The 24,568-nt window shown below is 46.8% G+C and overlaps 7 protein-coding genes across 7 annotated transcripts; 6 read left to right on the top strand and 1 right to left on the bottom strand.

Annotated features, from left to right (window-relative positions):
- Nucleotides 1-398: 398 nt before the first annotated feature.
- On the top strand, nucleotides 399-1,868 carry N7478_007921 (mitochondrial 37S ribosomal protein uS4m; the record flags this gene model as incomplete). The annotated part of the gene is made up of 3 exons (XM_056924135.1): nucleotides 399-434; nucleotides 499-927; nucleotides 993-1,868. 3 exons carry the CDS (start codon nucleotides 399-401, stop codon nucleotides 1,866-1,868), a joined length of 1,341 nt encoding a protein of 446 aa, XP_056776861.1.
- A 973-nt stretch (nucleotides 1,869-2,841) lies between these two features.
- N7478_007920 (uncharacterized protein) lies at nucleotides 2,842-4,182 on the top strand (the record flags this gene model as incomplete). Its single annotated transcript, XM_056924134.1, has 1 exon — nucleotides 2,842-4,182. The coding sequence occupies one exon, from the start codon at nucleotides 2,842-2,844 to the stop codon at nucleotides 4,180-4,182; it is 1,341 nt and encodes a 446-aa protein (XP_056776860.1).
- Nucleotides 4,183-4,242: 60 nt separating this feature from the next.
- N7478_007919 (ankyrin repeat domain-containing protein) lies at nucleotides 4,243-6,429 on the top strand (the record flags this gene model as incomplete). The annotated part of the gene is made up of 1 exon (XM_056924133.1): nucleotides 4,243-6,429. The coding sequence occupies one exon, from the start codon at nucleotides 4,243-4,245 to the stop codon at nucleotides 6,427-6,429; it is 2,187 nt and encodes a 728-aa protein (XP_056776859.1).
- Nucleotides 6,430-6,516: 87 nt separating this feature from the next.
- N7478_007918 (putative fructosamine-3-kinase) lies at nucleotides 6,517-7,191 on the top strand (the record flags this gene model as incomplete). The annotated part of the gene is made up of 1 exon (XM_056924132.1): nucleotides 6,517-7,191. The coding sequence occupies one exon, from the start codon at nucleotides 6,517-6,519 to the stop codon at nucleotides 7,189-7,191; it is 675 nt and encodes a 224-aa protein (XP_056776858.1).
- A 1,422-nt stretch (nucleotides 7,192-8,613) lies between these two features.
- On the top strand, nucleotides 8,614-10,121 carry N7478_007917 (OSTA/TMEM184 family protein; the record flags this gene model as incomplete). Its single annotated transcript, XM_056924131.1, has 6 exons — nucleotides 8,614-8,656; nucleotides 8,722-8,872; nucleotides 8,933-9,236; nucleotides 9,318-9,443; nucleotides 9,499-9,648; nucleotides 9,723-10,121. 6 exons carry the CDS (start codon nucleotides 8,614-8,616, stop codon nucleotides 10,119-10,121), a joined length of 1,173 nt encoding a protein of 390 aa, XP_056776857.1.
- Nucleotides 10,122-10,925: 804 nt separating this feature from the next.
- Nucleotides 10,926-12,311, top strand: N7478_007916 (uncharacterized protein; the record flags this gene model as incomplete). Its single annotated transcript, XM_056924130.1, has 1 exon — nucleotides 10,926-12,311. The coding sequence occupies one exon, from the start codon at nucleotides 10,926-10,928 to the stop codon at nucleotides 12,309-12,311; it is 1,386 nt and encodes a 461-aa protein (XP_056776856.1).
- A 584-nt stretch (nucleotides 12,312-12,895) lies between these two features.
- On the bottom strand, nucleotides 12,896-14,344 carry N7478_007915 (pyruvate dehydrogenase (acetyl-transferring) subunit E1 alpha; the record flags this gene model as incomplete). Its single annotated transcript, XM_056924129.1, has 4 exons — nucleotides 12,896-13,401; nucleotides 13,475-13,929; nucleotides 14,003-14,136; nucleotides 14,225-14,344. The coding sequence occupies 4 exons, from the start codon at nucleotides 14,342-14,344 to the stop codon at nucleotides 12,896-12,898; spliced, it is 1,215 nt and encodes a 404-aa protein (XP_056776855.1).
- Between the last annotated feature and the right edge of the window lie 10,224 nt (nucleotides 14,345-24,568).

Below are 24,568 nucleotides of genomic sequence, written 5' to 3'. Positions count from 1 at the left end.
TGACCCGAAGGCCGTTGAACAAACTGTTCCGCCGCGATGTGCAATGCAGGGACCAATCTGTGGTGGGCCGCCTTCATGATCGCAGCCACCCAAACAAGGTAAGTATGAAGAAGAAAAGAAAAAGGAGAGGAAAGACGGAAGGAGAGAGAAGTATAAATACCCGTGGCCCAGGGCGGTCAGGGCGGTCAGATTGAACTAGGGGTAAGCGAGACATGGTTCAGCCAATGATAAGCTCTATAATTTGCGGCCTTATTTTGCAGGCGAAACACCGGAGTGGAATGTAATCTAGTCACGTGTCATCGAAGTTTTGGGCCGGAGGTGTTCATCAAGTGAAGCCATAGTCACAATTTCTGACCACCAATTCCTTCCCCCACATTGAGTTCTTCGGAGTCGCCATCATGAGGAATAGGGCCAGTAATACTCTGTCCAAGGGGGTATGTCAATTGCAATTCCTAAATTTTCACCGAAACAAGCCACTAACCATGTTATCCGTCTTAGAAAATCCGTCAATCATGGAACAAATACAACTTGTATAACCTACAGCGATTCCGATCTCCCCCCACCGTCAACCGCACATTCTTCCAGCAAAGATGGGCTGCCAAGGCTATCTCGCGTGCCTACCACGGAGAACAGGTCCGCGAAGGTCAATGGAAGCGCATGTTCTCCAAGCGCATCCGCAGCGTTTTCCCCATGAACACAGCCGATCTTGCCGCAGATGATGGATCCAAGATGTCGGCCGGTCGTGGCTCTGGTTTACTCACAAAAGAAGAGAGACAACCCGCCCGCCTTGTTCCGTATACCCATATGGCATTTGCCCCCCTGGAGCGCCGGCTTGATGTTGCCATTTTCCGAGCACTGTTCGCTAGCAGTGCCCGACAAGCGAGACAATTTGTTATCCACGGTGCTGTCACTGTCAATGGACAAAAGGTATTTGATATCACTGAGGTCTTGTTGAAAGCTACTTGGATACTAATCCTTTATGTTGCTACTAGATGAGACACCCCAGCTACCTACTCAACCCGGGCGATCTCTTCCAGGTTGATCCCGAACGCGTCATGTTTGCGACCGGTGCCCCAAAGACGGCATTCGAGCGACGAGAGACACGTCAATTGAAGCTGAAGGAAGCCGAAGAAGAGGCTGAAGCTGAAGCCGAGGCCGAGGGCGAGAAGAAATCAGAGTCCTCAGAGAAGCCCAAAAAGGAAGACTCTCGTGGTACCCTCAAAATCTTGATGGCTCAGGCCAAGTCTATAATGTCGACAGACAAAGACCTTGCTGCCAAGCGCAAGCAAGAACTGCGCGGCTTCCAGAAGGCTGTGCGCCGAGTGCTGTCCCGCTCCGAAACCAGTACGATTCTTACAGACAGCTTGGAGGCGCAGTTCTCTGAGCTTACATTGATGCTGAATGCTAAGCGGGCTGAGAAGAAGCCCAAGGAAGACAAGAAGAAGAAGGAAGTTCAAGAGCAGTCTGCTGAGTCTGATGCTTCCACGGAAGCCGCCGCGGAGGCCAAGCCATCAACACCTGAGGCTGGTGACAAGCTATCTGAGGCCTTCCAGAAAGCCACAGAGGGCAACGAAGTCGACACGTCAGAATTGAGCGATGAAGAATTCGATATTCTTCGCCGCGCCCTTACCCAGATGCGCGACAACCCCATCGACACCTCCAAGCCATACGCCACTCCCTGGCGCCCTCGCGATTACATGTCTGCTTTTGCTTTCATTCCTCGTTACCTCGAAGTCAACCAGAACATCTGTGCTGCTGTATACCTGCGTCACCCCGTTGCCCGTCCTGGTTTCGCCGAAGTACCCACCCCCTTCAGTGAGGCGATTGCCACCCCAGCCTATGGTTGGTACTTGAAGAGACGTTGGTAGAGTGTTTATGGTCAGACAGCTCTACTAGATGATGTCTTCCTGTTTTCTATTACTGCCACTACCCTTCCATCTCCCCCTATTTCCCTCAAGTGTATTATTGGGTATCCTTTTCGAACTTTACCCCTCCACTGCATATCTCTTTTGGTGCTTGTGTTGACCCTGGTGTTGGTGCTTTATTTTCTGTTTGTTCCTCGGGTTCTACTGGCCCTCTGTACCACCATAGCTGTGATGGTTTGTAAATGAATATACAAATACTTCAAATACTGTAAACCTCATGAACTTCATCCTACTTAACAGATTATATTGCGTGACTTGGAATCTTGGAATCGGTCGCAGTCCAAGGCTGATTCTGTTCCAATTACCCCTCTCGTCTCGGCACTGACCCCCGGAAGGAATGATCATCATTGGACTTTCATATTCGAATCAGCCTAACCCGAGAGTATGTGCTGTACATATGCATGCTTTCTTTAGTGCTTACAGCCCATAAGACAGCCACCCAAAACAAGTACGAGCATTGGAACTTCAAGTTGGTACTTTTCGTCGCTTCGTTCAACAACGTAAATATTGATTATCTAGATATGGGGGCTATAAGACTTGAGGTAGCTATATCTGAAGGACTTTATCAATTATAGTTCAATTAATCACAGCCCGAGAACTGTGCATTGTCAGTCAAGCAGAGCATGTACATTGAAGATGATCATAATCTATGTAGCCGCCATGATGAGGCTCTTGGGCAGCGTGACGTGGTCAATGCCTTGGCTAACTCTCGAAGGAATACTCACTAGAAATATGTCAATTTACCCAATTTATACCTGGCAGCCCCGCATCTTATCGGATTTCAGATCAAATGCCTCCAAATTCTGCTTAATTTTAAAAGATACGAACTTCATTGCGCGTCCCCCAACGGAGTCCGGAGCACACGAGCAGCTTCCGTTTGGACATAAACTTCCGCTAGATAGCGGCGATACCCACAATGGACCCAGTCAGTCTAGTGGGTCTAGCTGCGTCGGTTGGACAATTGATCCAATTATCCATGAGCATTGTGAATTATGTCAATAAAGTTGCGACAGCTCCGAAAGAGCGGAAGGCTCTCACACTCGAGATAGTCAGCCTTGTTGGTGTGCTGTTGAGCCTTAAGCAGCGTGCAGATGCGGCTAAGACAGACCAGGACCCGTGGCTTGCCGCCTTTTCGACTATCGGAGGGGAAGAGGGATCTCTACAACAACTCAAGTCGACTTTAGAGTTCCTTAACCGGAAGTTAGAGCCACGGCTTGGAAGGAACCTAATCTGGGCTTTTAGTGAATCCGAAATCAGAGACGCCTTAGCTCGAATCGAACGTGTGAAGAGCCTCATAACACTTGTCTTGCAGGAGAACCATATGGCCATATCGCAGGCTACGAAAGACAGTGTAGGAGGAGTGGAAGTCGGCGTCATGGAGCTGCGTACTGAAGTTGCCGGTATCGAGGCCGGAATTGAGGGCATAGCAGTGGGTGTTATGAGTCTGCAAGATAACTCAAGGGACGAGATGCGACGCAATATCGCTAGCTGGTTATCACCTCTAAACTTCCTGGGCCGCCAAGATGATATTTTTCGCAGGAGACAAGAGGGCACCAATCAGTGGTTGCTGAATTCCCCAGAGTTCAAAGATTGGGTTAGCGGTGCCAACAAACTCCTGCGGTGCTCAGGCATTCCCGGCAGCGGTAAGACCACAATCGCATCTGTTGTTGTTGAACATCTCAAGGCCCATTTTAAAGTCGTCCGCGTCAGCGTCCTTGTCATCTACTGCAACTACAAGGAGCAGGCAGAACAAACGGTTACCAATCTCATTGCTAGTCTTCTGAAGCAGTTACTTCAGAGCGGGGATGTGGTACCGGAAGACTTGATTTCCTTGTATCGCCGCCACAGCGACCGTGACACGCGACCTAGCCTGCAGGACATATCCAAGATTTTGAAGAACCTGATCAACTCTTATGAGAAAGTTTTCGTTATTGCAGATGCGCTAGACGAAAGTCCTGAGGTCATGGGTGTTCGCTCAGAACTCGCAGCCGAGCTTCTGCAATTCCGGTCGTCCAAGTGCAATATGATGATCACAGCAAGAAATTACGCTGGTCTTGAAGAAATATTCGAAGATGATACTAGTATCGAGGTTATCGCAACCGATGAAGATGTCCTCAAATACGTGAATGCTAGGATTTCTCAGGCCAACCGAATCGCCAGACATGGCAAATCCCACCCACATTTACTGGACGAAATCAGAGAGACTGTCGTTAAAAAAGCAAATGGAATGTACGTGCTACTTATCCTATTTTTCTGACTTTAATGATAATATTGTTCTTGTACCTAACATCTCAGGTTCTTGCTTGCTCGACTCCATATGGATTCGCTCGAGAATAAGACAACACCCAAGGCTATTAGAGCGGCTTTACATGATCTTCCAACTTCTCTAAACGCTTCATATGATGAAGCAATGGAGAGAATTTCTTACCAGAGTGCTGAGGATCGAGACCTGGCACATCGTGTTTTGGCATGGATTACGAGCACAAAGAGGGCCTTGACAATCCTTGAACTACGCCACGCCCTTGCTGTAGAAGAGGGAGAAAATGAACTCGACGAAGACAATCTCACTGACGAGGACATAATTATCCTAGTATGCTGTGGACTTATCATGATTGATCAAACCACCAACACAGTTCGGCTGGTCCACTATACGTTGCATACTTATTTTGAGAGCACCCGCAAAGAAAAGTTCCCAGAGGCTGAAACCACAATTGCGAGTACATGTCTCACCTATCTCTCCTTTGATGCAATGGGCGCCAACCCTTGCGGCAATGACAGGGAGCTAGAGTATCGGCTAAAGAGAAACCCATTCCTTCTCTATGCTGCTCAGCATTGGGGTGAACACGCACAAGGGGAATCACAGGAGACCTTGAAGGAGCGAATACTGGAATTATTGAACCAGAATGATCGATTAACCAGCTGTACACAGATAATGTGCATTCCTGAATATCTCTACCACGGTTACAGTCAAGGATTCCCTCGTCAGCCCGATGCTCTGTGGATTGCTTCTTCGTTTGGGTTAGTGGAGATATCGCGAGTTCAGCTACAAAGCGGATCCGATGTCAATGTCATTGATTCTTTCCGCGGATATACACCACTCTATCGAGCCGCAGAGAAGGGATATTTAGAGTTGGCAAAACTACTTTTGGATCATGGAGCTATTATCGACGTATCAGAGTCCACGTATGGGTTCACGCCTCTTCGTGAGGCAGCACAAAGTGGACACGAGAAACTAGTCCGTCTATTGATTGAGGCAGGTGCTAACATATATGCGAAAGCAAAAGACGGAAAACAAGCTCTCCACGGAGCAGCCTCGAAGGGCTGGGTTCCAATACTGAGACTGCTTCTGGATAGTGGCGTGAACGTTGACATTCGAGACAGCGCTTTGAATACTCCTTTGCACATTGCAGCGAGTAGTGGACATGAGGGGGCCGTTGCTTTCCTTCTGGATAACTCTGCAGTCCTGGAAGCGAAGGATCTGGGAGGGCGGACAGCACTTAATATGGCAGCAATCAATGGCCACAATTTGACGACCCGAACTCTGCTCCAACGAGGAGCAAACCCAAATGCAAGAGATCGGGATTCATGTACTCCGATTATGAACACCGCGCAATCCGGACAACTGACAACCTTGCTTACAATGTTGGAAAGCGGTGCGGACGTCAATGCCCGCGATATGAGAGGCAGGACAGCATTGGACATGGCCGTGTTTAACGGCAAGCACGATATTCTATCTGTGCTCCTCAAATGGGGAGCCGATGTTAAGTCTCGAGATGAAGATGGATGGACTGCTCTACACAGAGCGGCATGGACCGGTGATGTCTCAACAGTAAGCCTTCTATTGGAGCATCATGCAGATGTCAATGCGGCAGATGCTCGTGGTGAGACTATTCTGCAACAGGCAGCTTGGCAAGGCCATGCAGACGTCGTTCACCTTTTGCTGGAAGCAAACGCCGCGATAAACACCACATCACTTGATGGCCAGACGGCTATGCATCGAGCTGCCGGGAATGGCCACACCGATGTCGTAGCTGCACTGGTTGCTCGTGGTGCGGACTCCTCCGTTGTGGACAAACACGGGGCACCGGCGGCGGAGCTTGCTAAGGAGAATAACCATGATACTGTATCTCAGCTGCTTTCTATAGTCAAACCAGGAGACTATGAGCCAGCAGTCCCGAAGGCAGACTGGGTGGTAGTTGGGAAGGATGACTCAACTGATCAGAAGTCAAGCGTACCCAAGGAACAACCAAGCGACGCCGGTGATGCCCAGAAAGCCGAGCTCGATCCAGAAATCATAGAAGCAAATTCCAAGCTTTCCGACCCGGCCATCTTCGAGTCGCTTTCACTCGATCCAGAGAAAACAAGGGTCGAGCTGTTCGGCCCTCTTGGTTTCTCCATGAAAGCAACTATCTTCACTGAGATTGACGGAGAGCCGCGGAAATATTTCATGAAAACCCGATTCAACGAGACAACCGACGATCTATACCTTGGTAAAGTCTCCTAACATCCCATAATTTATTATCTAACCCTCACTCGGTAGCTTTTTTATGTACTAACAGCATTTGCAGGTGAATACCTCTCTCTCGAAGCAATGCATACAGCATGTCCATCTGTAACTCCAACTCCTCTCGCTCATGGGAATCTTACCTCATCCATTGGATGCTTCTTGGTAACAGAATTCCTTGACCGCGACAACACCGGAAAGCCCAGCACTGGCTTGAGTCTAGCACAGAAGCTGGCCCAGCTACACGCCACGCCAGCCTCGATCCCCGAAGGCTACGCTAGTCCAGTTTTCGGCTTCCCGGCCGTCACGTACTGCGGACCTACCCCCCAGTCGAAGAAATACTCTACCTCATGGCACGACTTTTTCGTCGAATACCGCATGCGAACTATTCTGCATGAGTGCGAAGTGAAACAGGGACTTGACCATGAGCTACGTTACTGGGTGGAGAAGACTATCGCTGGGCCGATCCATCACTTGCTTGCGGACGGCCACCTGGGTGGCTCCAGTGGAATTACGCCGGTTACGGTGCACGGAAATCTTTGGAACGGTAACAAGATGCGTGGAACGATCTGGGGGACCGAAGAGGTGGGGGACGTGGTATTCGATCCTTCTTCAAGCTGGTGCCACAGCGAGTTTGAGATGGGTATTTTGACATTATTTGGAGGCTTTAGTGCAGGATTCTTCCAAGAGTATCACCGCCTGTTGCCAAAGACGTCTCCTGCACATGAGTATGAAGACCGAGTTGGCTTGTATCAGCTGTAAGTTTATACCGTGCCGTCGTTTGTGTTTGTGTTATCTACCGTCGCGTTCGGGGGAGCTAACTAGGCTTTGACAGATATCACCAACTCAATCACCATGCCATATTTGGAGGGGAGTATCGGGGCGACTCGATAGACAAGATGCGAAAGCTCTGCGACAAGTATCCGGCGAAGTAAGCTAACAACAATTTAACGATGATAATGGCTTATGATATTCTTAGTATTCTTAGTATCACATATTGAAATTGGCTAAATGCAATCGCATCCCATCCAACGGGTATATTCACAATTATTGATACCTCTTTCCTCCCTCTATGTAGTTATTTTTTTTTTCTTTTAAAAAAAGATGAATAAATATGACAGGTATCACCACCTCCAAATGGCTGATCAGTATACAGAACTCCGAGTGCTAGTGCGAGAGTGCCGCACCAGCACCGGAATGCTATTTACCCCCTCATCTTCTTAGTATTACGCGATCGAGACTCACATCGCACTCTCATATTTGGGCCAATTTTCCACTCGAGCGTTCATTTTTAAACAGAATGTCTGCAGTAACTGCCACATCTGGAGACATCTGCGAGGTTGAGCCCCAAAATGCATCGCCCCAAGCTTGCCATCGCCGCGTAATTCTAGAGAAATGTGGCTAGTAGATATGTGTTTCAAGTCCTCGAGTATATCGTATAAATGCAATCTGAGAGGCAAAATACAACGTGTACTGTTTGTGGGGGCTGGACGTATTGGGTGACTATTACCTTTTATGGAGGGGCAAAACAGAAGAAATGCTTGAAACAGTTAAGCACCGATTCAACGCTAGTAAGGATCATCTGAGTTGTGCATCTGAAGATCCTGTCTTGGCTCAAGGCTGGACACAGCCCTATGCATAGAAAATTATAGTCTATAATTCATCTCTATGAAACTGGGATAAACGGAATAAGATACAACCGCCATTTTACCATAATATTCAACCTTGGATTGAATGTACCTAGTCAAACTTAATCATGCGTGGACTTAAATATGAAGTACATACACCATGATAATTAGGTATGGCATATACACTATCTTCAAGTTCAACTTGAATAAAGCCCCCATCTTGAATTTGACTGAAGCACATAATGTACGGATATCTGCATAGATTTATGTACGACCCCACCGACGTATTACGCGGCGTCCCGCACTGGTGCCGAAAAAACAAGCACTTCCCGACCATGATCGATCAATATTGGGAATAAAGTGGAACCGGGATGTACTATGGCAAATTTCTCGCTGCGTGACAACGCAACTCTTTCATACGTCACTGGGAGTGATAATTCTTCTTATAACCGCCAAGATCTGGTGGCTGGGGAAGTTTCCACTGATTATCATCCCTGGATAGTATTTACTTCAAGTTCAACCATTCCCAGGCTCTACGGTTCAAACTTGTGCCAAGATGACTTGGCCCACGTGTAATTCCACCGAGGAGAATATCACAAGTAAGTCAAAAAGCTTAATCAAGTTTATTTTGCTCCTCGGACTCACATTTGTACCTTGCGAATAGTCCATGAGGTCAACCTCTGGGATGGAGGTATTACCTTCCACACCTTAGCGGTGTATCTATGCGCCATCTTCACCGTACTGGCCTCCATTCTCGCCGGGATTATAATGCTAGGCCATGCCACGCATTACAGTAACCCCGCGGAGCAGCGACAGTAAGGCACCTCCTATACCCTTTACTCCCAGTTCTCGATATTGATTCTTCGTTGCTACAGCATCATTCGAATTCTTTTTATGATACCCATCTATTCTATCACTGGTTTCCTCTGTGTCTACTTCTACCGATACTCAGTCTATTACGATCTGATCGGCAACTGTTACGAGCCATTTGCGATCGCCTCCTTTTTCGCTCTCCTCTCCTCTTACATTGCGCCCGACCTGCACTCACAAAAAGAGTATTTCCGCACCATTGTTCCCGTGAACTGGGTTTGGCCCCTCAACTGGTTCCAAAAATGCTGTTGTGGAAGTCGCGATAAAGGGGTTTGGCGCAAGCCTCGAAGCGGACTTACTTGGTTCAATGTATGACAACATCACCCAACCCTTAGGATAACCAAGAGAAGAAAAGGATGAAAGCACAAGAATGCTAACACAACTAAACAGGTGATCTGGATCGGCGTTTTTCAATACTGTATTCTGCGAGTGGTTCTGACCGTAATCGCCGTGGCAGCTGAGGCTGCAGACCGCTATTGCCAGAACTCGGACAGCCCCAAGTTTGCGCATATCTGGGTAAGAAAAACACCAGGTCTTAGAGTCCGAGAGAACGAGAACTAACATAGAACAGGTCATCGTTCTTGAGTCGATTGCAGTCACCATTGCCATGTACTGCTTGATCCAGTACTACATTCAAATTAAAGGAGACATCGCGCACCATCGGCCCTTCCTGAAGATTCTCTGCATCAAGCTAGTGATTTTCCTCTCCTTCTGGCAAACGGTAAGTCTCAAAAATATTGAATTCCAACTCCCCACTGAAACGTACAATGAGATCTAATGCAAAACTTCCTAAAGACCATCATCGATTACCTTACCTCGTCTGGAACGATCAAATCATCCGCCAAAGTCCAATTATACGATTGGAACAATGGACTGCCAAACCTCCTCATCTGTATCGAGATGTTCTTGTTCGCCATTCTACATTTCTGGGGCTTCCCATGGAGCTCCTATGTCATCACCCAAGAAGACATGAAAGACGGCACTGAGCGACGGTATCATGGTGGATGGATGGGCATCAAAGCCTTTGTTGATGCTATGAACCCGTGGGATCTGGTCAAGGCTACTGCACGCGGGTTCCGTTGGTTATTCGTGGGTCGAAGACACCGTGAGGCTGATCCTAGCTACGATATGGATATTCCCAAGCGTGACCCCAACAGCACCGGTGCCTCCAAGGAGGACTTACCAGTTGTGTGATCGATGTTTCTAGGAGTTAGTTCATGATTTATGATGATATGGCTGAGGGTTGACGCTTTGGCTTCAGCTTACATAGATTTTCTTTGCATGCTATAACTGATTTCCACTTTTTGGTTTTACTTTAAATACACCTATACACCTGTCTTTTTTTTTGGAATTGTTTCAGCTATACCAGACATCTTCATTACTTTATCTACGTAACATTGAAACTAGCATGGTTGGCCAATGGTCGTTACTGGTTGAAGATTTTTCTGTTTACGACTTCAACAAATGACTGAGATGTATAACAAACAACCACTTTTCAAGTCATCTATAATTTAAGGCATTATACGCCCATATACCAGTTTCTAGACCCAAAGCCTAGTAGATTAATAGAACATAATGCCTCATACCTAGATACTCTATAGAGTGGATCCACAGTTTGCAAATCATGAAAATTGCGACCGAAAATTACCGTCCGCCTTAAAATTGCAAAACTTCCCGCCTGATTTGCACTTCTCCCCCGCGATCGACCCGCGCACCTGTATCAACGAAGTACTACAGCAGGAAGGTATTAGGTCCTCAACATTTGATGGAAGAGTTCAAGCGCCTGCCTTAAATTTGCGACTTCAATATAAGTCGGTCAAGAGTTTCTTCTTCTTCCGGGGCCACACGTTCTTCCCACTCATCAACAAACCACATCAATTACAAACTGGCCTTGGCCCTGCAATTAATAGTGGCTGTCTTATTACTCTACTTCCGCTTTAAGCCATCCATACCTCTATGGATGCCAACCAACCACTTCAAAGCATTAATACAGCATCAATGGTCGGCTCCTTTTCGCAAGCTGCTCGTCAATCAGCCTACCAGCCTCCAATACAGAAGGGCACCGGCTTATCTCCAGGGATACGCCCATTCAACACCCAATCAGGAATCTACCCAGTACCAATGACACAGATCAATCAACCACGAAACAACCAAAACTTACCCTCTAGCAATAGAAAAGACAATTCCCCGCCCACAAAACGAGGTACCAAACGCAGCCACACAGAAATAGACGAGACAGAGATCGAAATAAGCCGCAAACACGGCAAACGACTAACAACAAAAGAAGAAGTATCTCTCTTCGAGATCTGCAATAAAAACGCACACACCTTCGGCAAACGCAGCGACATCTGCAACTGGTGGCGTACCATAGCAGAAGAATTCACCCGCGCCCATGGCAGGCCGTACTCATGGCATTCTGTCCGTCGGAAGGTGGAGATGGTGACGAAGCAGCGTCTTAAGTTTTTAGAGGACCAGAGCTCCCGCGAACTCACAGGGGTGACTCTAACAGAGGACTCCATGAATCCACAGTGGTGTGCTGTTCTCGATGCGTGGATGCCGACGTGGATACGGTGGGAACAGGCAGAGATACAGCGGATCGCGAAGCGCGACGAGATGATACGCCGGCGCAGCTCAGTAATCAGACCTGACGATCAAGGGGCGGGGCATATTGAGCCTCCAGATGTGCATGCCCCGACTGGGAGTTCTAGTGATGATAGGCGGGAAGATCTCCAGTCCGGTGGTGAGCTGCACGATGAGGAGTTCCTAGACGCATCTTCGGCGGGTGTGTTTGGTTCTGGTGCTGTTGGACCTGGTGCAATGCCGATGGTGGCGGGGGCACATGCATTTGATCCTGTGGCGCCGTCAATACCATCTGCTACTAAGCTACCGCCGGGTTATGACTCAATGTTCACTACACCACTTCATATGACGGCTCGCTCATCTACACTACCGGTTAGTGTTTCAATGAGCCCGCCGCCTGGCTTACCACATACGAATCTGGAGTTGAATCCCATTTTAAATCCGACTCCACAAAACAATCACATGTTCAATGCTGTATTGGAAACATTGGGAAAATTGAATAAACACCTCGATACGGCCTCAGCGAATGGGGGCCCAGATCCTCGGTCTTCGCCTGTGATTTCGGCATTGGTGCAGGCAGCCTCCGAGTCTGGTCCTCATCGGTTTCCATCGAGTTCATCGCACTTGCAGCAATGTACCTCTACCTCGGACATTGATCGTATCAAAGAAGAATTGCGCCATGAGATGCGAGCTGAGTTGCGGAGGGAATTGAGCCGAGATCGGGCTGCATTGGAAGAAAAACTCGATTCTGTGCAGAAGACGCAGGAGATGATACTTCAAATGCTGCGACATGGGTCTAGCTGAACTCATTTCTGAGGAATTTTCTATCCTCAGTTGATAAGATTTGCTTCTCTATGCTTCCAACATAAACTTCATCGCGTGGGAGAAGAAGGGGTGTGAGTTCTTGCTGTATTTCTACCTTTTTTTTCTTTTTAGCAGCAGTATGATACCCAATAAATCGGCAAAGCTTTTCACAAACTTTACACGGACAAGTGCCATGTACTACGTCTGTTTTCAAAGCCCTTTTGATAGAATTCATATAAACGGAAAATGATATATGGATTGTCCTAGGTTCAACTTGCATACTTATCTAGATCTACAAGAGCGAAGGTAGCGAACCAAAATGATGACATTTGCTCTACTCTAGAGAAAAACAGAAGCGCATGAAACAAAGAAAATAGGGAAAGAGTAGTCATCGGCTAAATTACAGAATGGTTGATAGATAGGTTGGAACATGGCCCTGCTTGAGACCCCCGATCCAGGAGAGGTTTTCTCTGAAAGCCCCCCAAGATAATAGCTTTTTTTAGACCCCAATTATGGGAGCTTGGCCTAGATCGGTACCGTCATGCAAGTTTTGGGTGAGATATAAAGCAGAAAAAACAAGCCCTCTAGTAGTAGAAGGTCTCGTCAACGGTACGACCACGCATCCAGCGGGGCTCGGAGCCGCGGACGTAGATGTCCTCGAACAGGATGCGGGAGGTGTTGTCGGGAACGGCCATGTTTTCGGCCTCGGCGACCTCGGCGTCGACATAGGCACGGGCGGCCTTGTCGATGCCCTTAAGTTCCTCCTCGGAGGTGACCTTCCACTCGAGCATCTTCTGCTTGAGACCGGCGATGGGGTCGTTGGTGCTACGCATGCGCTGGATCTCCTCACGGCTACGGTAGGTGGTACCGGGGTCGGACATGGAGTGACCACCGTAACGGTAGGTGACGTACTCGAAGACGAGAGGACCCTTGCCGGAGACGGCGTAGTCCTTACCGTACTGAACGGCGGCCTTGGTGGCCAGAACGTCCATGGCGTTGACCTTAATACCGGGAATGTACTGACCACGCTTGTAGTACTCGGTCAGGGCGGAGGAGCGGGCGGCGGAGGTACCCATACCGTACTTGTTGTCTAAAAATGAATATGTTAGTCTAGGGAATCGCGTGGCGCCGAGAATATTAGGAGGGAGAATTCAATAACATACTCTCACAACCGAACAGAGCGGGGAGGTTCCACAGCTTAGCCATGTTGAAGGCCTCGAAGACCTGGCCCTGGTTGGAGGCACCATCACCGTAGAGGATGATGGAGGTGTTGGGCTGCTCGTTGTACTGCTGGGCAAAAGCCAGACCAGCACCGACGGGCACCTGGGCACCGACAATACCGTTACCACCGTAGAAGTTCTCGGCGAACATGTGCATAGAACCACCCTTGCCGTACGCGATACCCTCGCGGCGACCGAGCAGCTCACCAATGATGGACTTGACGGTACCACCACGCATCAAAGCGAAACCGTGGCAACGGTAGGCAGTGATAATTTTGTCCTGACGATTGATAGCGTGCTCAATACCGACAGCGACGGCCTCCTGACCGGTGGACAGGTGACAGAAACCACGGATCTTCTTCTCCTTGTACAGGCGGTCGGCGGCCATCTCCATACGTCTATAATGTAGCAAACGAAAGAGATTAGCGATTGATTCCGATAACAGCTCCGTATATAGCAGTTGGCGCATACCTGATCGAGACCATGTCGTGGTACATCTGCTTCAGCTCCTTCTTGGTGGTCTCCAGAGTGTAAGGTGGAGGATCGAGCTCGTAGGTCTCGAAGCTCTCGTCGGAGAGACGGACGGTGAAGGGCTTGTCGTCCTCCTAGACAGCGAAGTCGCAAACATTAGCATTGAGTGTCAAATGGACGTGGAGAGGGTTTTCCAGGTTTTCCGGACGGGGCTCAACAAACCTGCGGGATGTTCTCGGCGTGCGCTGAGGCGGCATCGGTGGTGACGGAGCGACGGGTGATAGGGGCGAAAGCCTGGCGGCGCAGGGGCGCAGCCTGGCGGGCCGCAGTACGGAAGAGCATGATGCAAGAATATGCCCAATTGAAGGATGGAGAAGGGAGGTTGAGGGAGGGAGATAGCGATACTTTTCCGATTGAGATGTTGGGAACAAACTTTCCCGATTACCTAAGGGCGCTTCCCCTTCGGGAGCGGCCGGTGTAGGCTTATTGCAAACAATGCAAACCCGGAGCTTGCCTGGTACCAAACACGCCATACTTCAAAGTATACACGACTTTAATATCCTCCGCTGGTGGGATTATGTATTGGAAATGATGTGGAAAATGAGTATCCCACTCGCAATACATAAAATGCTGATTAAAATGTTTTTGTGGAACGAAATGAAGGTCATTCAAGCTTATCGTGGATTGCATTCCTGAGATCCTTGTCTAACCGCCATCCGCCCGTTCACCAGTTGGCGAAATTTACCGTGAAAGTTCTTACAGAACCAATATAACTAACTGTACAACACATTACGAATTTTTACGTAGGCAATTTGTATCAGAACTAATTGCAGCAATTTATCCATTTTGGCAGGCAGACAGAAGCAGAGAAACCAGAGAGAAAAATGGGAAGCCGTGATCCCGGCTTAATACTATGTCGATTATACTTTGATAAACCGGAACTGAAGTCCGATTGCGGCGCGCGGCATCCAATGCTCTAATAACACAGGTGCCCTTGAAATGGTTCTATTCCCATGCAAGCTCGACTTACGAAAGAGCTAAAAGAGCGTTGCATGATTAGCATTTCCTGTACCGCAGGGTGGTGTATTGTGCAATGTTCAGCTTGAAGGAGAGCTCGTCGGGAAAAGTTCTTACAGCTGCACGGAGTCCTCGTATAGTTATGGGTATCGATTCGTTTCATATCTGTGCCACAAGATTTAGCAGTATTGTCTTGGAGCTTCTGTGCTTTGTCCGGCATTGGATCATTCCATCATGCAGCTACCTCTTTATGGGAGCTTACTACCTAGGTAGCTGATTGCATGTATATACTTCCGCAGGTATTCATACTGAACAAAGCGACTTCAGGCTCGAAACTACTACTACTAGTAGCAGTAATCGGTAACATAATCACCATTTGTATACCGACATCATGATTATTGTCCTTCAAGTTCTCATTGTTTCATACTAGGTATTACATAGTAGATAATTTTGTACTTAGTAGACTCTGTAGCCTTGAACAGCTAGTGCACTCTTTATGGGAGCTCATTGCCATTACTTCTGCCTCCATGATAGGTAGTAGTCTTGCACTTCAAAGGCTGTGTATCCAGGGTTGCGCATGTGTCGATGTGATCTTGCGTTAACCCTGGAAGACTTAAAGTAAAAAAAGAAAAAAAGAAAAAAAAAAGAAAGAAAGAAAGAAAGAAAGAAAGAAAGAAAGAAAGAAAGAAAGAAAGAAAGAAAGAAAGAAAGAAAGAAAGAAAGAAAGAAAGAAAGAAAGAAAGAAAGATGGGGAGACGGCGAGATGTCCCGTCTTTGGTTGGCTATCTTCGTAGAGGCTCATTTATACGCAAATAATTGTAGTTGCGTGCTACTGTCGGGGTGCTTCTTTTAATGGCTTTCAGCTGTTGGGGATTCTGCTGGGTTAATACTATCTAGGTAAATTCGTAGTGTTGATGCTGGCATTCATGCAAGAATTATATCGAAGCACCATGAGTTTTGTTGAAACTTGACATACAGCATGCAGGTGGACTCATTGAATAAATTGTATGAAGGAAACGATATAAAACAGTTACTCGCGACTCAATTCCACGGAAAACAGGAATATCAAGATCCATATAAAAAGGCCCTAGTTCCGTAGTATTTCTATGATTATCCGTCTTTAAATGGTCTTCTAATAGTTTCTTTATCTAGTACATATGTATTATAGTATATTCAGGTGACTTTCTGCTTATTGTTTTCTTTATGGTGCTATTAACTATGATACTATGGGTATATATAGATGGATAGTGAAAAAAGAAAGTATCAATTAGAAAATTCAAAGTACCCAGATAACATCTAAAGAAATCCCTTTAGAATCGGCAAAAACTCAAGTGTTTGCCAATATAATCTCAACTCCATAATTCAAGAACGCAGTCATGATCTATTAAACAAGGGAACTTACTTACAAGCAGACATGTGCTATGAAAGGGGCTCAAGTTGAACCTGTGCATAACACCCGTGGGCCATATGCTGGTAGAAATTTAAATTGTTACATATATCACATAATACGAATTGCTCGAAGCATCGGCTCCAGTCCCAGTTCACCGTATCAAACACTCCTATGGCAATACAAACGGACCCCCCCTTGCCCCGCGCCAGATTGCAAGATTTATCTCAGTATTCGGATGACAACGAAATGGAATTTCAAATACGAAATGCGTCGAGGTGAGCTGAGGGCCAGCTCTTTGCATCGACATGAGAAAAGAATGATGATCGGGCAAAGATGGGCTACTCAAGTCGACTCAGAACCAACGGCTTTCTATTTTGTGATAAACTTGAACTAATGGGATACTCAAAATATACTCGAGTCAATCTTGAATATCATAAATCTCAAGTTACTTTCCACTATATCAACCTGCTGAGCTTACTGGCAGTGATGACTTAGGATCTTGATTCCGATGGATACCGTGGAGAGTCATACGGAAGCAGAAACTTGAAGAGCTGTAGCCGCTGTTTGTGCGAATCACTTTATTTATATTTCTCCGGTGGATATGTACAATATTAGTCACTCCATAGAAATTTACCCAAGTATATATGGGTAAGAAGCTTAAGGAGGCCTTCAGGGCCTGTGCGAATTGATGGAAGGGCGATCAAACATCAACATCGAGTCGGGCAGTGCCTAGTCTGTATGTTTGAACAGACACTTGCATATATATGGTCAGGGAAAATATCTATCCCAGGCTCCAGTGCATGGATCAACGGCTGCCAACTTTGGAAAACGCACAACACAGAATATTGCAAAGAAAACAACGACTCGGAATCCCCGAATTGACCGGTCAATACTACTCTGCATGAAATCAAAAGAGAAGCACTTGACCTTTAAAGAAAAAACACGAAGTAATAACTGAAAGTTTGACATGTGAGAAACTATATACCCATTTAAGTTGCGAAGATTTACTAGAAGAATTTGACCCGTCGCATCTCCGTCGGAGATTTCCACCAAACACTGCAATGACAACTCACCTCCTTCTTCATTATCTCACGACCAACCAACTACATCCATGCAGGTTAGTTGCATAGATAGTATAAAATATCTATAACCGTTTTTCCTTTCAATAATCAAGTCTTGGTATCCGGAGATATCCCGATAGACGGGCTAGTATAGTATCTCAACGCTCCACTTAGCAGGGCGCAAGAAGTTAATTCTGGACCATGGAATGTACTAACTAAAATGGGACTCATGATTCAGATTCAGGAGAATATATTCAACTAGTCGCTATATATGAGATTTTTTTATGTCAGATTTTTCTTTTCTTTCTATCACTAATACTATTCTAGTCATGACCGCGCCATAACACACTTTTCCATGGTTAGAGCCGCAATTAGACCTCCGCGAAGTGAAACATCTCGAGGAGGCTGGTAGAATATTGATCCACCATATCCACTAACTAACCAACTCTGTAAACTGTACAGACAGGGGGTCGACCTACCTGAACCTTCTTCGTAGGGCCAGAACTTTTCCCCATTCCCAGCAAGCAAGCCATTGCATATGCAGTTCGGAAAATCCGTAGTCTGGTCTGGACTTAGGTCCAATCCAATCTACTGGAACACCAGCCAAGACAGGTAAGGTAGCCTCGCTTTCACTAACCCGGCTTTGTTACCCGGGAGCAACAGAATCTCGAACTTGTTTCAGATTCACCCTAACAGTTTCATTGTTGACCTGGCTCTTCTTCTGGTAAGAGGTCTAACTGGCGGTGGAGTGATTCTAAGAGCGGAGTCCTGAGCCGATGATGGACGAAAGGAGCATGCGAAAAAGGATCATCATCATCGATTGTTTGATTGATAAAAAGTTGTCCGTCAATTGTCAGATTGGAAGTTTGATACAAAGCACATCGTCTGGTCTAGAATATGAACAGCAAGGATCTTGAAACAACACGCGTCATCTCATTTGATTCTTCTCTCTTAAAGACCAATCAATCATTGCAGTGAAATATTTACTCCGTCGTAGCCTGTAGATGCGATCAGGGTGATTCAGGCCCATTATTCATCACAATCCCACGGTCGGGACCGAGAAGCCCTAGTGGTAATTGACCTAGACCTCCGCTAGGAACTACTGACTGCCGGTATATCGAAAACATACCCTGGCCTAAATCCTTCAGGATACAAACACCGACACCACGTTCGTTACCACACGTGGTCCAAGTAGCGCTTACATGCTACAGATAAATACAGGTGACACGGCGAATCTACTACCCAAGCTGCATAAACAGAAGATATAGGAAAAAGCGCGAACCAATGAATTATCTCACGTAGCCAACAAAAGCCTGAAATCAGGTTCACCATCCCACCGATCAATATGCAGCTCGTTCCTTCAGCACCACGTCGGGGTTATGACTATCGCCCCCGCCAATCCTGATAATCCAATGGGGTCTGCATAAACCCTCTTTGCGCGTTTCAGGAATAACTCCTACGCACTGCGATTGGTTAATTGAGCAGGAAGCATCCCGCAATGGATCTGATCTTCCACTAGTATTCGCACTTGGACTTCGGACCTGTCAAAAGTTGATAGAGCTGTACGAACAACGAGCACAGTTCGATATATCGGTTCCTCCGGTGTCTGTTCCTTGATATGGATGGGATCCTGAAACATTGGCTTGCTGATCTCCCTCCGCACGGACAGATGTTAACACGGATAATATGTACATCCCGATGGTGGAGAGTAAAAGTGATTTGGATTGGTAGATTTATTGCGAATTGATGGCTGTACAGTATGTATGCACATGCTTCGCTCAAACAGTGTTCCTTGTTTATTTTGCTGCTCCTTCCTTTTCCAAGAATTTTCTTCTTGACTGAGAAATTATGAATGTGGATGTGGATATGTATGTGGAGTAGTCTGGACTAAATATGGAGCACAGTATTTTGTATCGAGACAGGCTTGAATAGGTCAGTGGAGTAGTCATGCATATAGGGAAGTAGGCGTGCATATCATCCCCGCTTTGTGTGGCTTCAACGGCGAAGATCCTAATGCAAGCGACACTGGGCGCGTACGCAGAAAGGAAAAATGAAATTTGGTTTAGATGAATATACTTTGAGGAGCAAGAAGATGAGGGGCGTAATCAGGTTCAATGCATATTACTTCTTTCACCCAGTTTTGCGCTCTATGTGATGACCACTGTAGGGTTGTCAGCAATTTCCCAATTGTTTTGTTTGGCAGATAACTTCTGCTACATGTCTATTTAGATGTCCATTGGCATCTTTCAAGATCCAAGGGTACAACTCATTAGTTCTTCAAAATAGATAAACCAAAATTCCTCACAGTTTCCCTGCTCATTACTTTCTATTCTTCCATTTAGAGCATGAGAGCACCCGATCTAGCTATCTGCATAAGAAACTTTAAACTACTGCATGCAAATGCAAAAGACAATGGCCTCATTTTTCAATCTTTATTTCATTTCATTTCATTTCCACAAGAAAACTAGTTGATTTTGCCTTTGTGCGATGAAAAATCCCTAAATTTATCGATTAGACTGCAGGTGAAAAAATAACATTGCGATAAGCAAGATTAGTGGCCTAAAAATGGGACTAGAGCTGTCATGTTAGCTCCGTGATAGTGGCGACGATCAGAGGATTAAGAATGGAGCGTTTAATTTCTGTAAGGCCAAGATGACAGCTCTCAGGGGAGATATGGAGCACGAGGTGGACACTGGTGAGACCGTGGAGAATGGAGACAAAGCACATACTCCAATGCGGGATACACATCACAAACGATCAGTCCACACCACACGTGCTGGAAAATTCTCCGAAAAAAGAGCAAAAAATAGTGTTTGTACTGTATTTCGTACCTTTGGCTGGTACTTTAGTTTGTGCATGCGTGAGCTCACATCCCGGATCCTCGTTGCCGGGGATGTATCTAATTGTCGATACCCACCCGGATGATTCTCCGACAAAAGCGAAAGCCAATTCCATTGGCATCCTTTACCTAGACACCAAAAGAGCTAGACTGCAAGTACCGGCTCGGGAAAAAAAAGGACTGTATAATAGGACGGATGAAAATAAGGCCAATTAGGGCAGCGCACGAGGAAGGATCGCCCGAATCCCGAAAAGCCACTCCGTACAGAGTAAAAATGCCCCAAAAAGCAGAGCAACGTCCAGCGGGCCCTGGGAAAAGGAGCAGATGTGCAAATAATTTTACTTAGCGCGTACATTTTCCGGACAGCTCTCCTATTTCGTGAGGTCGTGGGCGTTGATCTAAATCACTAGGGGGTGGGACGAATGATCAGTGTGGGGAATGATTGACATGCCATACGCAACTGGTAGAAGGGAAAGCTATACCCAGACAGAGTGACCAACAAGGACAGCCGGAGAGTCAGGGGGTGCAGTGCATAGCCAGGAAAGAAAAGAGGAGAGAAAAGTGGATATGTCCACTCTGCAGGACACTTCGGACTGATACGTGATGTACATACCAGTCACGACAGTCGCGCTAAGATTTCTGGGCCCAGAAAATCTCCGTAGTGGATAGGCCTATCTGGTGGTAGTGGTAGTCGTTTCCGTGCGGAGAAAAGAATGATAGACATCGAGGAGATGAGATGATGCGCCGCCACCATCCATCCATGCTCAACTTCACCCTGAAATTGAGACTCCGCTTTAAGGTTCGGCACCTCAACACGAGGTGCATCTGCCGAAGAGGAAAATACCATATACTGTATCTATCGGACGAGTACCTGACATGATCAAAGAATGACGTTCAGCTTTTCAAAATGCGGCGAAAAGCTTAACGTGTGACCTGAAATGAACCTTGGGCAAGGGTGTTCTGCAGTGCCAGTGACAGAAAACGTTTGGGAGGATCGACGCTCGGCTGCTTAGGACCAATGAGATTCGACGGGCGGCAATAAAAATGGGTCAAGGGAAAGGTTTTTCCTTTCCCGTTTTGTCTTGTCGGTTCTCCACTGTCGTGGACATCGCACAGAAATTCCCCAAGGTTCTCGTTCTTCGGATAGAACGGGCAAGTGGTCCGGATTATGTCAGCCCACTATGATCTGCCCGAGCCATATTCGCCTCCCAAAATCAGATCCAGAGTTGGAGATAGATGGGCGTGATCTAATCGGATTCAGGATTCGGTAGTTGCTTTTCCGATGAGAACCTGGGGTAGAGAGAGGAAGGCAAGAAGGTTTCTGTTGGCACGGGAGAAACCATGGATCCAGCCATGATCTGATCGATTAACCGTGAGAGGTTCATCCAGGGTCATGGGATGGTGATGATTGGAATGGGATCAGAATTGGAGTAAAGAGGGGGTTGGAGTAGAGGATCATAGCCGTGGGAATGACGGAATGGTCATATGCCTGTGTCTAAGTACGGCGAAGTTTCAAAGTCCATGATATGATATGATCGTAGTAGATATAAGGATATAAGTGCTTTGTCGACCTTCTACATCTGGAGTATGGAGCACAGAGTGAATACAAATTAGCGCCTTGAGCTGTTGACCGCATTAATCTTTACGCAGAAGGATTTGGAAGGTCTAGAAAGCCTAAATAGCCCGGAAAACCCGCAGGTTGCGAGGGTTGCATTGGTGCCGGCTGGAGTCCGATCAGGATTCCCAGCAACCAGAGGCCAGTATGGGCCAGGCTACTCTACGAAGTACGGGCCCTCGAACTAGGGGGCCAAAATAATCTTCAGATTGATAGTGAACGCGTACACCTTGAGGAAGCAGGAAGCTTCTGAACCGGACAAGTTTCACTTGAAATCCCCCAGCGGAGAAAGTATGAGCTCCACGGGATGTTCCATATTTGCAACAGAAACTTGTACAGAGCAGGGCTTCCCGACACCCTGGTTCCCACTTGTTATACTTACATGAACCACATGAACCACCGCGAGGGACGGAGGTAGGGGAGTCGCCATCTCCGGTTTAAGGCCATGCAACTAAGTGGGCATGTAAGGCAAGGATGTTTGTAAAACGGGTAAACAATAAACAATGCGTAGATTATACAAGTACGAATTGGCCTAATATATGAAGCGCTAAAGGAGGTATGCAGCAGTCACTCCATACTGGTGTGCATGTGTGCATAGGTGTCGGGCGAAACTAATGTAGTGCTAGTCCTGCAGGATTGCATATTTCTTAGCAGTAGGCAAGGGGCATGTCACCCACGTTTTTTCTGTTATGCCGTGCGGGATGGAATCTTCCTTTTTCCTTCTTGACCCAGATTTTTTACTCTGGATAAATTAAAAATCTCCTAGTGTTGTGTAGTGACTCCATCTAGGATTGAAAAATAGGTGGAAGAAGGTATGTAAACGGGGGTCCAGCCAGCCAACGTACAGTGTATCATAAAAAACCCCGAATAAAATCTAATGAAATCAAATTCCAGGGGGAGAAAATGATTGAAAATAAAAAACAGAAAAATATCCGACCCACGTCTAAACCTTTCCAGCCACTCAATCCATGGCTCCGTTGGTTCGCTAGTATCCAGTCGGCAACAGGAGTGGAGCCGATCGTGTTCTCCAGATACCAGGCACAGCACGATCATCATTTTCGCCTTCTCCTTTTTTTGTGGACAGTTTAGGGAGAAAAGGAGAGTCAGTCGAAATTATGTGTAATTTTGTTTTGTTTTATTGTATGTAGATTATAGTGTAAAGGGTATTTCTAATTGAATCTAACTCGTTTTAAGGCTGTTGAATCATGTAGTCCACCAATCAGGAGGGCATCAACCCCTATTCTGCAGCATTTGAGGAGTAGAAGTACTGTAAGTACTGTCTAGGTAGAATCTACCTACTGTAGGTACTCAGTGAACCAAACATTCGGGACAAAAAGGTTCAAGTTAGGGAATCTGGTACGTGGTACCTGGTATTCCTGGATACAGGACTCTGGGATTAACCGTCTTTTGCCATAGTCCGATCTTCCCCCCCCCCCTCTTCCCTCTCTCCTCTTCTCTAACTCCATTGCCCCTGTGAAATTCATTTTTAATATTCATTTTAGGTTTCGGGGGCGTCTCTCTGGATTATTTCCCTTTTTTAAACTTGATTTTTTTTTTTAATTATTTGATTTTATTATTATTATTATTATTTTTTTACTTTCCCCTTCTTCTCTCCCCCCACCTCTGTTTTCCACCTCTTCTTGCTAAGAGAACCCCATGTGGAAACCTCGACTTTCTCCCAGATCGGATTCTCAGTCTGGGAGTGATTCAAATCATCTTCATCTACCTGAAATCGGCTTTCTACGAGGTTCAAGAAGAAGGTCCCAACTACCCGGTGAGTCCAGATCGCAATCCTCCCCATCTGAGACCGTGTCTAGATGCTCCGCCCCCCCCCCATTCAGAAAGAAAAAAAAAATTAAATCACCATCACGATATCCCCCTGTGTCCCAGATCTTTCATGATCTTCCATTCCTCTGATTCTATATCCTGCACATTGCCCGACCCATTCCAGTCCAAAACCGCATTTGGCCCCGTCAGCAGGGTCATTGCCGCTCCATCACCCTATCTTCTCGCCGCCCCGCATTGCTAATAGAAAGGGTTGTGACGTACAGAATTTCAATCGCGACCAGAATCACCTTCACCTTCCCGTTTGACCCTACGCTCGTTACGCTCGTTTGGTCGAGGCAAGACAGAATCATCTCGTCCAGAGAGTGTCATTTCCAACTACACGGGTCCCAGTCATTCCAATAACGCGGCTCGCCCACGAGCTCCGTCTGCCGCAGCCAGCTCCGTTCGCTCCGACTACCCCGATCCGCTACTGTCGCATTCAAACAGATCTCGCGCTTCATTCAATTCACGATCCAGTCGATTACCAACCGGCGCGATGGAAGTTGACCGTACGCGAACTCGGAGGGAAAGAACCTTTATCGGCAGTTCATGCGCCGTATGCGAGGAGCCGCTCGAACATACCCTGCGGGGAGAACGGGTGCTCCAATTTTCCTGCAGCCACGTGTCTCATGAGGCATGCTTCTACGAATATATCCGGGAATTTGAATCCCAATATTGTCCAACATGTAATGCGCCGTTAGGCCTTGACACTAGCCGTGGTGGAAATGTATTAGATATCGGTTCGTATCTCATTTCACCGCACCACCTCCAAAAAACCAAATATGGTTGCATGGGAGAGAGACAGGAGGGGCTAACG

The sequence above is a fragment of the Penicillium angulare genome, assembly GCF_028827245.1.
Source record: "Penicillium angulare strain IBT 27051 chromosome Unknown utg000005l_segment0_segment0, whole genome shotgun sequence".
Classification (NCBI taxonomy): Eukaryota; Fungi; Ascomycota; class Eurotiomycetes; order Eurotiales; family Aspergillaceae; genus Penicillium; species Penicillium angulare.
This window is presented reverse-complemented; position numbering and strand designations above follow the sequence as displayed.